Source organism: Uranotaenia lowii, chromosome 3 (genome assembly GCF_029784155.1).
Source record: "Uranotaenia lowii strain MFRU-FL chromosome 3, ASM2978415v1, whole genome shotgun sequence".
Lineage (NCBI taxonomy): Eukaryota > Metazoa > Arthropoda > Insecta > Diptera > Culicidae > Uranotaenia > Uranotaenia lowii.
The window spans coordinates 114,901,838-114,919,396 of NC_073693.1; the positions used below are offsets into that span (position 1 = coordinate 114,901,838).

The window sequence follows — 17,559 nt, forward strand, 5'->3', positions numbered from 1 at the left end:
TTTATAGAAGAATAGCAAATAATAAGCAATAAAAGATGGTGGAAATGAGCATGACATGACAAATTTTTGTTCAGCACGATACACATATACAGTTGCGTTCAAAAAAGAATGAAATCGCGTGAAGCTGCGCACGCACTTCCAACTTCGACAAGCTGTCATTTTTCTCTCGGTTGATATTTTTTCATGAAATTTTCACATAATCTAGTTCAATATCCAACTAACGTTCTACAAAATTAGAAGAATTTACAATGACTGGTAACAAAGATACGGCTATTCCCGTAAAAAAGGGAAATTTGGAGTTGCTTCACTAAATTTGCTGTATCTTGCACAGTTTTCATTGGAAAATCTTAAAATTTTTTCAAAAGATGTAAAAATGTTTGATCTAGTACCAAGCCAAGTTTCGTCGAAATCGATTAACGTGATCAAAAATTGTGCCGGGTAGAAATTGAGGTTCATTATAGACCAACGAACGATTTCATTCTTTTTTGGACGGATGTTTGTATAGAAAACATCTTTATCAATGATTTCTTGGTTTTTTCTTACATAAAAAAAAAATTATCACACCGAATGTTGTAAATTTATAGAAACTTCATTTGTACTTTATTTAGGAATAGAAAGTGTGTCAACAGAGTTCAAAATGAAAAGAACAGTGTTTCAGAAATGACCTGCTAAATATGCTGGTAAACAAATTTGATACATAATTAAAACGCGTATTATAAATATTTGCTCTTGTGTTTAAGTACCAGTTCTGTTGGAACAATTTTTATTTCTAAACGAAGCAAGAATGAAGTTTCTAACAATTTATAAGATTCTTTGTGATAAATTATGATTTTGTTAAAGAGAAAACCAAGAAAACATTGATAAAGATGATTTCTATACAAACATCCGTCCAAAAAAGAATGAAATCGTTCGTTGGTCTATAATGAACCTCAATTTCTACCCGGCACAATTTTTGATCACGTTAATCGATTTCGACGAAACTTGGCTTGGTACTAGATCAAACATTTTACATCTTTTGACCAATATTCAAGATTTTTCAATGAAAACTGTACAAGATACAGCAAATTTAGTGAAGCATCTCCAAATTTCCCTTTTTTTACGGGAATAGCCGTATCTTTGTTACCAGTCATTGTAAATTCTTCAAATTTTGCAGAACGTTAGTTGGATAGTTCAACTAGATTATTTGAAAATTTCATGAAAAAATATCAACCGAGAGAGAAATGACAGCTTGTCGAAGTTGGAAGTGAGTGCGCAGCTTCACGCGATTTCATTCTTGAACGCAACTGTATAGTTGAATCAACCCCACACTGTTCTAAATTCTGAATCTGTATTCGGATCTGAATTCTGAGATCTGAATTACGAATTTTAATTTTTGATTTCAGAATCTGAATTCTGAATTTTTAGAAGTGATAGTAAATTGAATAGCTCTTTCAAAGGAGTATTCCTGCCAAAACTTCAAGACTCATGGTATGCGTTGAGGGCATACATCCCAAAGCGATACGCAGACAACGATATTGGATACGCTCGAATTTTATAAGGTGAGTTTTGGCAGCTGACTGGAAACAGAAGCGACCATATTCCATCATTCGACCATCGAAAAGACCACAACAAACAATCTTAAATAAAAATCAAATCTTGAATGAATTTGTGTCTTTGTTTTTTTATTATTTGGTGACAAGCCAGAACCGAACCTTTTTATGGTCAGTGAATCAGAAACCGGTAGAATACACCTTTTTGGTCAATGAATCCCAAAAATGTAAAATTTACCTTTTTGCAGGGTGAATGAAAAAAAATTAAAATTCATATTTTTGCTATGCGGATGGTAAAAAGGTAAAATTTATCTTTGATGGGCTTGTGATATAGCTCAGTTGGCAAGCCAGTTGCTTCCTGAGCCGATGTCCGTGAGTTCGAGCCCAAGAGTAAACATCGAACACAGTTGTACCGGATCAGTTTTTCAATCACGATCCGCCAACTGCAACGTTGATAAAGTCGCGAAAAAAAATTTATCTTCAATTCAAGGGATGATTATCCTAAAGGTTGAAAATCCTGAAAAAAAAAAAGAAAAATTTATCGAGAATGATGGGTGGAAAAAAATTACCTATGCTTCTCGGTAAATTTAACCTTTTTATTAATTTTCCGTGTAGGGGACAACTCTCTTATTTCATGTACGCCTCAGAACTCACCTCGAATAAATTTTGACAAATGTGTCGTTGTTTCAGGTTTGTTTCAAAAAAAGGCTTATACATTTTCTCAAAATATTCAGCTTTGGCATCTTTAGCAAAGTTTTTTTAATTGAATGTTCTACAATTTTTTCTAAAGGCGTCATTGAGATGATAAATATAAAGATAAAGAAAAACACATCATCGATCTTTTTTTACATTTAAGTCTTCTCAAGTAGAAAAAAACGAATAACATGCAACGGAATAAAATATTAACGATATGTGCTAAGTAGGCATATAAATAAAAAATCACTTTACATTTACTTTTAATAGGATAGGATTTTGAATTGAATTTCACTTTTCGCGATATATAGGGGGAAGTGTTCCTAAATGCGCATGTTGGCTAATATGCGCATACAGCCGATTGACGATATGGCTGGAGATTTATCATATCTAATCAGTGCAGTTCGAGGGTACTACGCTTTTAACACATGGCATGAAAAAATTAAATTGTTATATAAAGTCGAAAAAATTTAAAAATTCAAACAAGATTTTTGTCAGTTTTGTTACACTATATTGAACTATAATTATCGTGCATACAGACTCTGTGAACAAACATTTTAATGGTTTTTCCTTCTTATTCATCTAGAAATCGAAAATTCAACAAATTGAAGCTTTTGGCAAAGTTGTAAATGATAAGATATTGGAATAAGAGACAGGTTCTGAATGCCCATATCAAGGCAGGAAATGCCTATACCATTAAAAATAGATTAGTCTTATTTTTTTTTTTTACTTTATATCATCGAAACATTAAATCTACGTTCAAATCACGATCTTACAGCGAAAAAAGGAGAACTTCATACTGATCCGATAAAAATACGATATGAACAAAATATTACCATGAAATATGGCCATATGGCATACTTAACTATGTTTCATGCAAAAGAACTAATGATGTAAAAAAATTCACCAAAATTTCAGCCTTGACGTATGCTTAACATCCGTTTCTACCAGTTTCAATTAAATAATATCAAAATATTGCAAGTGTTAATGAAATATAGCTAATCACATAAATACGGGCATTTAGCCCGCCAGCCGGCTATTTTGACTTTTTTTTTATTAAAAAATTATTTTCACAAAAACTGCAAGAGATTTTAACAGAAAATAGCTCTTACGAATACTAAACAGATTTCCGCTCATGTGCATATAGTTTTCAGACTCCTATCTATTGGAATATGGAAGAAAATGAGTGCTTTCCTTAATATGCGCATATAGCCCGCCTCTCCCCTACATGAGAAAAAAATCTTTCTACCAAAGAAAAGTCAGAACAAATTTGGTTTTACAAATAGCCCCTATCGTGTTTCGACGCACATGTACATTTCTATCGAAACTTTCTATACACACGTTTTCTCAGTGCAGCGTTTTTTTTATTGGGTAACTTCAAGTCCAAATTTAAGTTCAGCACTACGTTAGTGCAAAAATTTGACCAACTTGGCAGCCCTGACTGTCAACGGCGCGGCAGAAAAATTGAAAAACAGCGTTCTGTCGCTTTCGGTCTTTTGCAAGCAAGATCTCTTGTCTGTTTCCCCGTCCGTTTGCTCGTCAGCTGCATTCGAAATCGCATCGGCCAGTGGTTTATCATTGTCGTCGCTTTGGTGCTGCTTTAGTGGTGTGTCATCGTAAGTTCCAATGCAATTTTCCTAGTTATATAGCTTTAATTTGACTCATGGTATCAGGTATGTTGCCCGATGATACGTAGTAAAAATGATAAAATTTAATTGATTTCCCCTGTCCATTGATTTTTGAAACCAGATTTATTAAATTTTATTAGAACTTTTTCTTAACCGGTTCATTCTTCGTCACCAGCAAGCTGGCGAACTTTCAGTTTCGAATTTACAGCGCTAAAAATAATCTTTTGAAGTGTGCTTCCATCGTATTCAGTCGTCTGAATTCCCACATGCAATATACACATTCCCGTGAGCAGTAGAATTGCGTATCTCAAAAGAAGAGATTCCTGCTTGCGAAATTCCCGGCTACCAACACATACTCACTCTAACCCAAAACGATTTTCAAGGATTTTCTTTGGCTCATGGTTATTCTTTTGCTTTTGTCCCACCTTTTATTCGGCTGGTTCGCTGGCGTAACATAGGATTCTGAAACTGATTTCACGCAGTGACATAAAACCGAAGAAGGATGGCAAACAAAATTGAGGAAGTGAAGACATCGATCGAAACGTCTCTGAAGGACGAATCGAAACCATGGACGCAGGTCTTCAAGCTTGCCGAGGAGAAAACCGGATGCCCGAGGCTGTACATCTTCTTGGGTAAGTTAATTTTTCTAGTTAAGGCATTTAAGGTTTAAGGCATTAAATAGCCGTACTTGGAACAAATAAACCTTCTGAATATCCACCGAAAAACATTGAATATTGGGCTCATCGACTGCTGTGTAAGGCTAATTTCTTAAATAAACATTTCAAAATGCTGCCTAAATTAATGCTATTCCTTGAACATAAAGAATATTTACGCCTTTGAGCAGGCAACTTACGTACATTTTTTCTGTTTCTTTGGATAACGTGCCGATATTAATTAAGCCTCCCCTTCTGATCGTATACAATGGGGCTTATTCTGCGACTAGACTGACGTGACTTACGAAATTTCATATCGTTTTTCTGGCTAAAATAGCCTCTCTAGACTCGGAATTTTTATTCGGATGAGCTGTTATTGGTCTCTAGTGCTCATCGATACACAAATTTCTTTTCTGAAGCATTTTCTGGAGCCATGACGAAGACGTGATATTTCGTGAGTCGTCACTCTAATCGCAGAATAAGCCCCATTTATTGCAAAGGTAATGTGGCTCGCTTCTAAGAAGTCGTTTGCAAATCCACAACAAGATGATAAACAAAACAGTGAACTGATATGATTCAAAGTAGCTTGACACATAAATATTGTAGATATTGACACGACCACTTGGAGCTCAGTTAACGGACAAGACGAGTGAACATGAGGCACTTGAAAGAAAATAAGTAGGAGAACGTCCATTTTTACCGAACACTTGAAAGTTTAATTACCAACTAGATAAAAAATCGTAAAGGTTTTCTTATAAGTATTAATATTAATGATTTTGGTATTTATTTTAAGGAAAGTCAATGTCTCAAGTCATTCTTCCCCTGCCAACACTTGGATTTGTTTCAAATACCTTGTAATTTTATCCTCGTTTTTTGTGTTGTTATTGAGTTTGTACAATGAGGTACAGTGTAATACGTGGATCTCGCATAGAAGAACAGATATTCTTTTGCTGGGGAATAACCCCGGGTAGGGTGAAAGCCGTCCTGAGTCGGCGTAGGATAAATTTCAAGAAGGGTGTCTCTGATGTTCCGCGAGTCAATCTGAAGCAACACCCTATATAACATGGATAGAACCTTGGTTTAGATATTTCCAAACCAATAACATGGGCCCTAGTAGTCGTTTGAATTAATTTTTCACATTTTTACATTAAGGGAATGGTATAAGCACATGACACACATGTAAGTCCTGAAGCATGAAGTTTTCAGCTCAATGCCATTTCCATCTTTTAAGATGATCTTCTACTTTCCGTGAAGTAATTGGGTCTACCAAGTGATAACTCAAATAAACAATAATATAGTGTTAAACTCAATTTTCTTTTCCTTCCTGGACCAGAGTACTGTAAAATAACGCTACATGTCTCGAAATATGTACCCCCAAAACGTCAAATATAAACTCCATGGAGTATTTTGGAGCCGATATTATCCTTCAAAAGATAAAATTCGTAAAGATTTTTTATGGGGGCGGTTTGCTCTAAAATATCGAGACTGGGGGACAGCAGCTGTCATTCCTCCCTATAAACAGAAGGGCGGTAAACGAAAAAGTTTGAAAACCACTGATTTACAGTATCCAAAAACCTAACTTAAAAAGCGTCGCGACGCTAATCATATACTCGAGATTTTCGAAAGTGATCATAGTCGATCCTTTATTTGAAAGTTTTTAACTATTTTTAGTATTGATAAAAAGTTTTGACTTGTTTTCCTTTTGAATTTTGATGAATTTATCTCTTTTTCTCATACGGTTGTTTACTTTTGTCCCAAGTAAGTTCGTCAAACACACACTTAGTTTTTCAGGAAAATAAATCCATGATAGCCTTGGAAGACTTAAAAAGTCCTGTGTAGATTATTTCATAAAACATACATTTAATATGCAAAAGCAAAATTATGGTGATACATGTTCATGGTTATTAAATTTGGTCACTAAATAATTTGTTTAGTTTAATGTTTAGATCCTAGGCTTAAGACCATTCTATAATATAAATAAAACTAAAGCTTGCTTCAGATAGTATTGGAAAAAAACAATTGCCTGTATTTCAGTTATTCATTATTGAATTCATGATCTTCATTCATACAAATTTAGCGTTTGCTCTATACTAGTAAGAAAAATTCATATAAAATTATTTGTCACGGTTTTGAAGGAATTCTCCTATATAATCCTATATAGGTTTCATCTTCCATCAGAAGACACCCGTCCAATTTGGTCAACACCTGGTCGTATAGCTTCCGAGCACGGATTTTGACCACACTATTCTGTTTTATGGTCCGATTTGGCTGTTTGCTAGCTCGAAACGACTTGATTCCTTCCCGGAATTAAATTCTCCTCACGGTACTTTGGGCAGCACCAAATTTTCTGGCCAAATCACGGTCCGACAAATTTGAATTCCGGTCGACGCAGTTTCTGGTCGACAGCCTTGGCCTTAACCCCGGCCATAAGATTTAACCTGTGAATCAACCTTTTTTGGCATGTAAACCCATACTTTCTTCAGTTCCTTGACTGTCTTCACTAACTTAGGTCGTTTAAGAAGGTGCTGCTTCATAATCGCCCAGTACTACTCGATGGTTGGAGCTCCGGAGAGCTGTGAGGGTTGAACATTTTCGGCACGAAATTGACCTTATTGTCCGCATACCAGTTCAGCACGTCCTTGGAGTAGTGGCATGAGGCCAAATCCGGCCAAAAGATTGTTGGGACGTTGTGGGCCTTCAGGAGAGGAAGCAGCCGCTTCTGGAGGCACTCTTTCATGTACACCTGTCCGTTCATCGTGTCCAGGGTCACGAAAGGTACACTCCGCTTCCCGCACGTGCAGATGGCTTGCCAAACCAGGAATTTATTCGCAAATTTGGACATCTTCTGAGTGCGGACATGCTTCGGAACGCTGAACTTATCCTTGGCCGTGAAAAAGAGGTTGCCGGGGATCTGTTTGAAGTCGGCCTTCACATATGTTTCGTCGTCTATGATGCAGCATTCAATTTTCGTCAGCATGTTGAGGTACAACTTCCTGGCACGGGTTTTGGCGTACTTGTTCTGTTCTCGTCGCGATTAGGGGCCTTTTGTACCTTGAATGTTCAAAGCCCAGCCTTATTTTTTGCCTTCTGGACAAAACTTCGGCTAGGTGCAGATTCTTAGCCACATCCCGAACGGAGGCGTTCGGGTTTCGGTTGAAGTCCCCAACGACGCGGTTGTTATTTTTGGTGTTGTACGAAATACTTTTTTCTTCACTTCTGGGCTTCCGATCGGTGGTCAATCGTTCTTTGAACCGCCTAATTACTCGCGACACCGTGAAATTAGCGATTCCCAAAGTTTAAGCGATGAAACAATGCGAGAGATCCTTGTTCTCGTGAATCATGCGCAGATTTTATCACGCACAAGCTGTTCTTTCGACTCCATTTCCGCGAGTTTTGATCACAAGACTTTGAAACTTGCAGGATGTAAACAATGCACTATGAACTAAATTCACCCAAATTTTCATTAAATTCTACCCAACGGTTAAAAAGATAGAGCAATTTCATAGTGTGGAAATTTCATCTTGGACACCCTTCAGATGCAGACCACAATGGGTTTTCAAAATAACTGTGCACAAATTTTACGCTTCTTTCGACTTCCATGTTGATTGTTTACAAATTACAGTCGATTTGCGGAATGTCAAAAATACGTACGTTAAGCTGACAAAATTCCCGACAGGTGGGCGCCAAGAACTTCCAAATCCGTCCACCAGGAACGCCACAATATGAGCAAAAGTTTGTTCCAATTCTAAATGAAGTAAGTTTTAAGTAACTACAAGTCATCATTCGGTACATTGGAACGTTTCTAGCCTAATTCTGGATTCGATAAGCTAGTTGAAACGGCCTAACGCTTCGTAAACAGCTGCGGCCTTCTTAAGAAGATATTAGAGATGGCAAATGCGGCGAATAATATCATGCACAGGTTAAATCCTTCAGATCGAACGATTTTCTTCGGGTTTCCAGCGTGTCTAAGCCTACCAGCATGCACAAGTTTCAATACTCCGACATTTCTGCTGGCCACCCAACATAAGACATGTTTTTAGGATTCAACAGTCTCATGTCGTTGGTCTCAGGTCTTATGCCTAAAATCTCCTGTCTTAGGTCTCAGTTCTCAAATCACAAGTTGCAGGTGTCACAAATCTTAAGTCTAAAGTCTTATGCCCCATGTTTCCGTTCTCAGGTCCTAAGTCAGTTTAGTTCTCACGTATCACGAATCAGGTGTCAGGTCTTAGATCTATTCTCTAAAAATGTCCCAAGTGTGACCATCGAAAAGTGTTAAAGGAAATATTTTCTCCCGGATACCGCAATCATTCCCCGAAAAGCGTTCAAAAAATATTAAAAAAAAAAAAACTGGGTTAATACCTCAGTGTACAGTTTTTTATATGAATTACTTTTTAAATTGGTTTTAAAATGCTCACTTTTTTACCTTGTTTTATTTTTTTCTTAATAAATACCAATCTTGAAGGAGATTACATATGGTAGATAAGCCTACTAGAGAGTGTGCCTTTTCTCGACCAACCAATCTATCAATAGATGCAAGATAAAGGCACTGTTTCCATGAAAAATGATAAGAAATATAAAAAAAATCTTTTGGAAAAAATAGACTCGCAATATAGTCTTTTGCTATTGTCTCAAAACCAAGGTTGCGAAATCTCATGAGATTGAGATTTTTTTGAGTGAGATTTTCCCTTTTTGAATCTCAGTGTGATGCTAGGTTATCTCATCGTGAGTATCACAAACGGTTCTTGTCTTGAATGTCAACGCTTTCTCAGACTGAGAATCACGAGCAGAAAAACTACTTTTTGGAAGGCAGAGATGCCATGGAATAATATTTGTGCAAGCTCTTGAACAATGAAAAAAGTTTTATAGTTCAGAAAAAGCTGAACATACCACGACTTTTAAAAAACTGTCAGTTATACTTGATGAATGTTAAAGGCCAGTAATACGTTTTTTAAACATTTTTATAGAGAACATACTATTAAAAGTTCAGTACAATCAGGTTGATGATAAGAATTTGTTTTTTTTTTATTTACGTCTTAAGCAAAGTTGCGAAATCTCGTTCAGTTAATATTTTATCGAGTGAAGTTCTTCCTTTTTGAATCTCAGTGTGAAACGTTAACGTTGATTGTGAATTATTTATTATTATTATTAAATTATTATTAAAATTTTGATTCTAAAACATCTTTCTGAAGAATGTATTATCATGACTTGTAAAAATCTGATTATAATATTTATGTCTTAGTTTAATGAAAGTTTTACAGAATGAGCAAAAAGTTTTTATGACCAAATATGTTGATGAGTCTCGCTCGTATTCAGAGGATTTAAGACATGCAAGTTATGAAATTGTATTTCCTACAGTAATGTACTTTTAAATATCTTAAAAACGTTGATGCAAAGTTTTGCAATCATGGAAAAGAACCGCAAACATTGAAATGCCCAAGCTCAAAATTCTTCAAAAAACCCCCAATGGCTTAATGTGCTTGCCAGAAAAACATCTCAAATCTTCTGGACATTACAAGAAACTATAAAAAAAAATATAGCAAAATCTGAATAGCTAAATATTTGATTATAGAAAATATTAACACAAAAAGTACCGCAAAGACAACTAAGCTGGGAAACACTAAGAATCCACCGGGCCTAATTTTACAAATTTAGTATCTTTGAATTACCGAAAGTTTTTCTTGACAATTTTGCAGAAAAAAGTTATATGATTTTATTTATAGCATTCGAGCTATGCTTTGCTTTTACTTGTAGCGGCAACCTTAAAAACGAAGTTGATATTTATAGGTAGCTATGTAGAGTTTTAATATAAATGAAGGAAACAGTTTCTTAATCTTCCAAACAAATTAAATTTTAAAATATAAAAATTAAAAAAAGATTGTTACCAACGAAAAACCATTCCAATTAAAACGCATGGCATCCCAGCTTATGCAACCGGCTGGAATCGACCACATATGAAAAGCATTTATTAACCAAATAAAAAGTATTAAAGAAATATCAAAATTTTCCCTTTCAAATGAAAGCGGCGGTTTGTAGCTTCTATCCCAATGGTTAATCTTTTTTATTTCAATTTAAAAAAGATATTTTAATGATTTTTTATGCATTTTAACGATTCTCTTTTTCAAGAGAAGGAAAGCCGGTTTTATTTGCACCGGCTCACAGATCTTTTTCAAATATTATCTCGACTCGCGTGATGTTTGAAATTCCCTGTGGGAAATTTCTGAGTAGAAAACATGATCGTTGCACCAAAAAGTAGGATATGATTCATACCAGCCTATCTAATGTCCGATAAATTCACTTATTCTATTAGGAGCGTTTCCAGAAGATTTATAGAATTCTAAATAGAAAAAAGAATATGACAGACATTTTTTTTTAAGTCAACAGCCGAGAAAATACAAAAAAAACCTAAAAACATCTAAGTTTTGACTTTTTTTGTAAAAATTTCAGCCCTTGAGAGTTAAAACAAATATCGATTAGAGATGTACCGAATAGTGGTATTCGGCGAACGGCCGAATACCGAATATTGAGCTTTTCAACTATTCGGCCAAACGAATATTCGGCCGAATATTTGGCCGAATATTCGGTCGAATATTCTATTGAGTTTCAATGAAAAAACCTTAAGCGATTATTTCAATGCTTTCTATTTCTTCCATATTAGGTACTTCCCCCCATGTTTTTAGACGACTGTTTTAAACCAGATGTTATTATCGGATGATTTTATTAAGTAGGGGTCTTTCTGATTTTTAGAATGTCACCAAAAACTGAAAAGAAATCAGATGGCTAGTCGCATCTAGGGCATTTATCACCAAAGAGATTGCGTTCCTCTGAAATCTGGAATAAAACATGTCGAAACAGGTGTCAAGCTATTTGAAATTGCTTATCTAACATTGAATTAGATGAAGGTCGAATTTGAGCAAGGTATCTTTAAAATAGTTGTTGAAAAAATAGATGATCTTTAACCTTAAGCAAACCATACTTTCAACCACACTTATCCAGACGGTCAGGCATTCAGAACGATTTAAAAAAAAAGAAAAGGGCAAATTTTATGTTTATTTTAAAATTTTTGGAAAATTGAACAAAAAATCTAATATCTTTAAAGAGGAAATTGAGATTTCTATTTGATTTAGCTAATAATCTGAATAAACCTGAGCAAAACACGCGAAGTATTAAACAATATCTGGACATCCCGGCTAGATTTAACTTATCTGGATTGTTTACTGGATTTATGGGCATGCCTGAATGTTTCGAGAAAATCTGGAATGAACTATAATCAAAGTATAAAGCGATACCGTTCAGCAGTCTCCTGTAGGATCTACAGTGAAAGATAGGCGGATACACCTTAGATGTTTTGCTGAAATCATAAGTTTTTAATGATTGTGTAGCTTTTACAACATTTCTTTTGGATATTTTTTAAATTATCCAAAATAATTTTAAAAATTTACAAATCTGTAGTAGATATTCGGCCTATTCGGCCGAATACTTAGCTCAACTATTCGGTGAGCCGAATAATCGGCTTAACGGATTTTCGGCGATATTCGGCCCCGAATATTCGGTACATCTCTAATATCGATTTTTCTATTAATGTATTCTATGCTTAGCTAGCTAACTAAGCATATTTTACTGATTTCAAATAGCCAGAAAATTGATTAGAAATGTTGCTTTTAATCCCATATTATGTTGTTGCTTTTAATTTTAAAAAACCAACAAAACGTCAACGACTGAATTTTATATTTTTTTTATTTAAGTCGTCTTGACTATGAAATTATGTTATAAATTGTTTAGTACCAAAGCGCCGTATTTGCAAATAATATTATAAAATTAAAGTGTTATTCTCAACATTTATAAGGTAGTGTGTTGTGTACATAGACACTTTTTAAAACAAAGGTACAACGAGCTTTAACACTTTCGTTATTAAAAAGTTTCAATAAACTCCAATCATTGAAGCGCTTATTTTTTTTATATCAAAGCATTTGTAGTCGTTCAACTTGGCGTGTCGCTAGTTTGAAAAGCTAATCACATTATATGATACATTCAAATATTCCATAGATTCGTTACAAATTTACCTGTCGTCAAAAAATAGTAGGGGAAAAAGTGGGGAATATAGCTGAAGATTTATCTAATGGGATTCTGGATTTCTGATTTTTTTCTAGATGTGATGCTCAGTGAATTTCGTTTGACATCGAAAGCTTTGAGCATCACAACGAAATTCATTGTGCTGCTTAATTGATACTCATCACGGTGAGTATCCATTTCAAATGATTATCTGAAATCTTGCAACTCTGCTCAAAACACTAAGGACCGCAAAGAAATCTAAGCCGGGAAACACCAAAATTCGTCAATCTATATCTCGGAAACTATTGAACAATATTTTATAAATTTGGTATCTTTGAGTTACCAAAAGTGTTGTGTAAGATTTTGTGGATAACACTTGAGTTATACTTCGTGCCGAGCGAAAAAATGAGATATCTCGTATTTGGTCCACAATCTGTTAAGATATCGAAATCGATGATGGTATGCATCGTTTCCCAACGCACAAACTGGTATGAGCCGACTTACTACCAATAAGTGCCCTATTAGAGAGCACATCACAATCACACAAACAACAGTGCGTCCCTTTGGAGAAACGGGTAAACCATGTGATTCTACAACCCGAATGATTCATTGATAAATCATTGGGCTGAAAAGCATATTTACCATGCATATTTAACATGCATCTTACGACCTTCAACGAAAGCTTCAGTATTAGGATTAAGTGACGTTGCGAGAGGTAGACAGATACCTACTCATTGATTGCAGTTCTGCCTCAAGCCAATTAACTCCACACAAGCATGTACGCATGGAGCAGTAGTAGCAGCAGCAGGTTGCGCGCCACGTCACTCCAGCAACGCCAGTTCAGCAGCAGAGCAATAATAACAGTTGCCGATGAGTTCACAGTCAGTCAGTGAAGGTTGCTTATCAAAAGCATGACTCTGAACTCCACCAGCATCAAACAGATAGTAGCAGGTTAGTTTCTCATTACTGGGAGTAGAGGTACAATGGCGCACGAGGAATTTAGTTTGTAGTCAGTCATTCGTGTTTCCTCAATCTCGCCGTTTTAGACAGTTTAGCCTGAGTTAGATTAATTTTTGGCCTCTATTTACTAACCGCCTGTTGTCTATCACGGAGAGATATTTTCCTAGGAATGCAGTAGGAAGTTATAGCATCACACAAAAGTTAATGCTGAAATTAATTTAGGTAAAAAAAAATTTTTTCTACATATCCATCAGCCAGATTGGCAGTAAATTAAGATAGAATAACAATTATCTACCGAATAATATCCATAGAGCCACCGAAAAAATTGTTTCGAAAAAGCGAAAAAACAAACGCGAATTGCTAAACCGGTTTCCCCGTATCATTTCGCTCATAAAAAAAACTCTCACCTATGAGTGGCAAGATAATCAGCAGGGAGACGTTGAATGCACTACTCAGTTGGCGCTTATTTAATCATTCTACCGACTTAAATTGTGCGCAGAACGAACTTCTTCGGTGCAGTTCATGGTAAAAGTTTTGGCACCGTAAAACGGTAATACACACCTGTTAATACGTTATCTCCTATTAGTATACAGGAAGGGGGTTTTAGTAATGTGATTTTTTCTACGACGGCGTGAGCACATGGCACCTCTTTCTCTCTAGAGGATTTAGATAGTCACAAAGCAAAATACCGCTCTTGTTTGCGTGTCGCGTATATTCATGTACAAAAAATGTGGAAATATGGCTAACAAAAATTAAATGGAAATACAACTGAACATCCTACTCAATGTGTATGCCAATTGCATAATTTTTCTAATCTAAATTAAAAATCTCCATAATTTGTTTGGCAGTAATATTATGATCGACCAAGATTTAATAGCAACTACAAATGCACTGAGAACCTTTGAAATCTGCGCTAGAACGAGAACCACGACACACAGGTCGTTCCTATTTTTGTCCATTTATGTTAACGACACTTGGCATTTAACTGCTACTGCTTCGTCTAATGATGATCAATGCTCGCAACATGTTCGTCTGTTGACTGTAGGGTTGGCAGCGCGAATAAATAACTATCAGCTGTTATTCCGCCAATAATGGAATGCTCCGAATTTTTGCTAATTTAGCGAGGTTGGCAGCAAGTTGTTTTGCGACGGCGACGAGCGGATGATGATGAGTGTCTACACGTGTCTACGAATTTGCAACCAATAACGAAAAGTAGGATAGGAACTTCTCTTATTTGGCCTATTTTTAACTTCGATGATAACATGGTTATTTGAACCACTTGCTTTGACACGGAAATTAGCCGGCGCGTGTACAGAATACTTAAAGCGTGTAAATTTATGGCAAGTCGAACGCACAAAATTACTTTTACTAGTTATAAACGAGTATGTTTTTAAATAATTTTCAAAAGTATTAAGGGTCATATAGACCCTAACCGCAAAGGAAGGTTAAGATTGCTCTAGATCAGGGGTGAGCAACGCGCGGCCCGCGGGCCGCATGTGGCCCGCGACACTCTTTTGTGCGGCCCGCGAAGCTTTTTTCAAATTCAAATGCATTAACTTTTCTCAACAATGCATTGTTAGGAAAATTTATATGACTTTATCAAATATGCACTTATCTTAAGGTTGTCAGATTGCCCGGTTTTATCCGGGTTTGCCTGGATATTCGATACAATATTTGGGAACAGTTCGGCCCTGCCCAGTTGCCCGAAGTTCATTGAAAAATACCCGGATATTTTCACTTTATTTGGCAAATAAAAAAAATATAAATTGTGTTGTTAAAATTATTATTATATTATATTTAGCCACCAGAACAATTTTTTTAAGCAGCTTTTGCAAGAATAATCATGAAAGGTTTTTTCGAAGCTTAAAATATGATTTAAAATCCGTTTATAAGTTTTGATGAAAAAAAAAAATTATTTCAATTTCTTTTATTTTGATTTTTGTTGAGTATTTTTTGGGTTTTGACAAAATTTGCCCAGATATTGCCCGGATTTTTGGTCGTCTATTTAGAAATGAAAAGCCCGGATTATTTTTGATTCATGCTAAAATAAAGTTTTTTGTGAAAAAACATGCTCAGCAGATATTTTGATAAAATATGTTTTATCCAATTCGGCAAAAAGGCTTCAAATACATACACAAAAATTTAAACCAAAACTTTGTGAATATTTTTTTTCTTTCTGAATATTGACATGAATTGAGAAAGTTTATTAAATAAAGCCTGGGTGAACGATTTGAGATTTTTTTTATCAACATGAATCAGCCGGCATTAAAGTTACCGACAAAAATTATTAGTTGTTAGTTGGTGAAAACGAAAGATATCTGAAATTCTGTTATTCGACCCAAAAGGTCTTTGAGGTTTATCTGTGATTCCTTTTCAAAAATTCTTTTGGAAATCTATATCAAACATTGATAAATTGAGTTATTTCACATATAATTCGCATTCTACATTACCGAAGTCATATTAAATCTTTAGAAATCATATCCCAATGATATCTAAATAAGATTTAAAATTTAAAAAAAATATGGATAAAAAATCTAGAATCAAGAATGTAGGTAGTTTTGAAGATATTTGTTTAAAAATATGTGAAATTGAACATTTTTCTGTTAGTTCGACAACCTTCCTCATCATCTCAATGCAATGATATGATCCAATTCAGTTTGTAGGAAAAAAGTCTATAGACAAGTTTTACTTGTGGAAAAGAATAACAGAAAATAAATTAGCGATTCAACGACAAACGCTAATAAGACTGCGATTTCTTTGAATATATATATTTTTTATCACTGTTAGTTATCACTGTGGTAAGCTCCAGAAGATTTTTAAATGGAACGGATAACAAATAGTACCATTGGTTTTAAAAATAATGTTGTAAGAACGAATGTTTGCTAAAAAGTATCTACTACTAAACAATTGAGAGAATTTAAAAATGTCAAAGTTGTAGTGATGTACCTTTTCAATACCGGGTATTTAAAAAGTCATTTTGAATTCCTGTTTTTAAATACGTGAATGATCTTTTTCAGAAATAAATTCGTTGTATACAATTGACGTGCTAATTATAAAAAAAATTAACATTAAGTGCGGCCCGCCGACAAGATTTCGAATTTCAAATGGCCCGTTGGTTGAAAAGGTTGCTCACCCCTGCTCTAGATGAAGTTTTTTTCAGCACGTATTCGGAACAGATAAATTTTATCTAAAAACTTGGCAAAATCGCAGCATTTGATTTCGAAATTGTCGCCCAAAAATCCGGACAATATCCGAGCATATCGGTCAAAATCCAAGAATTACTCAACAAAAATCAAGAAAAAAAACTACGGAAATTTATTTTTCATGAACACTCATCAGCAGATTTTAAATCGTATTTTAGGCTTCCAAAAAACCTTTATCATTATTTTTATAAAACTTGCTCAAAGAAGGTTTTGCGTACATTAAAACTTTAAACAACACAATTTTTTTTTGTATTACTTGGTAAATAAAGTGAACAAATAAGGGCTTTTTTAAATGAAATCCGGGCAACCAGACCGGACAGAACTTTTCCCAACTTCTGTGTTAAATATTCGGCCAAACCCGTATTGAACCTGGGCAATAGACTGAGTCGATTTGGGGTCATTTTTGAATTTCTTAAACCCTGGGGTCTTAAAAGCTTCCTTTTGGTCCAAAACTCATCCATGATTTTTTGCAGAATTTTAAAGTAACGTTTACATGAGTAAATTTGAACTTTTAGGTTTGTATGGGAAAATTGAATATTTTGTACTGAAAAATCAACATCATTGTTTCTTCTGTGGAACCGAGCCTGCTAATGGTTTTTGTGCCAATTTATAAATTTCCTGAAGGAAATTTTCCGCTGAACATCTTTGTTGAAGACCGGAACTTAGTATCTCATTTGGCCAAAAAGTTATTAGCTGTTTAACAGGAGTATGTCTTTTCGCTTTGATAAACAATAAATTCAATTGACATCACTGCTGGGTGCCAAGCGAGGTCTTGCATGGCTACTTTCATGCAATACTTCGCGAGGCCGCATCAGTGACGTCAATTGAATTTATTGTTCATCAA

At 35.1% G+C, this 17,559-nt stretch overlaps 1 protein-coding gene across 3 annotated transcripts in view; it reads left to right on the plus strand.

The window, feature by feature from the left end:
* The first annotated feature begins 3,682 nt into the window (after positions 1 to 3,682).
* Positions 3,683 to 17,559, plus strand: part of LOC129751525 (receptor expression-enhancing protein 5) — a 30,816-nt gene continuing 16,939 nt past the window's right edge. Inside the window, exons 1-2 of one of the 3 annotated variants that reach the window (XM_055747073.1) lie at positions 3,683 to 3,838; positions 4,309 to 4,482. In XM_055747073.1, the coding sequence (XP_055603048.1) occupies positions 4,353 to 4,482 (130 nt within the window). In that variant the 5' untranslated portion in view covers positions 3,683 to 3,838; positions 4,309 to 4,352. Of the gene's footprint in view, positions 3,839 to 3,875; positions 3,896 to 4,308; positions 4,483 to 13,355; positions 13,504 to 17,559 lie in introns of those variants that run through there. The other 2 variants (XM_055747074.1, XM_055747076.1) reach the window with 2 other exon arrangements.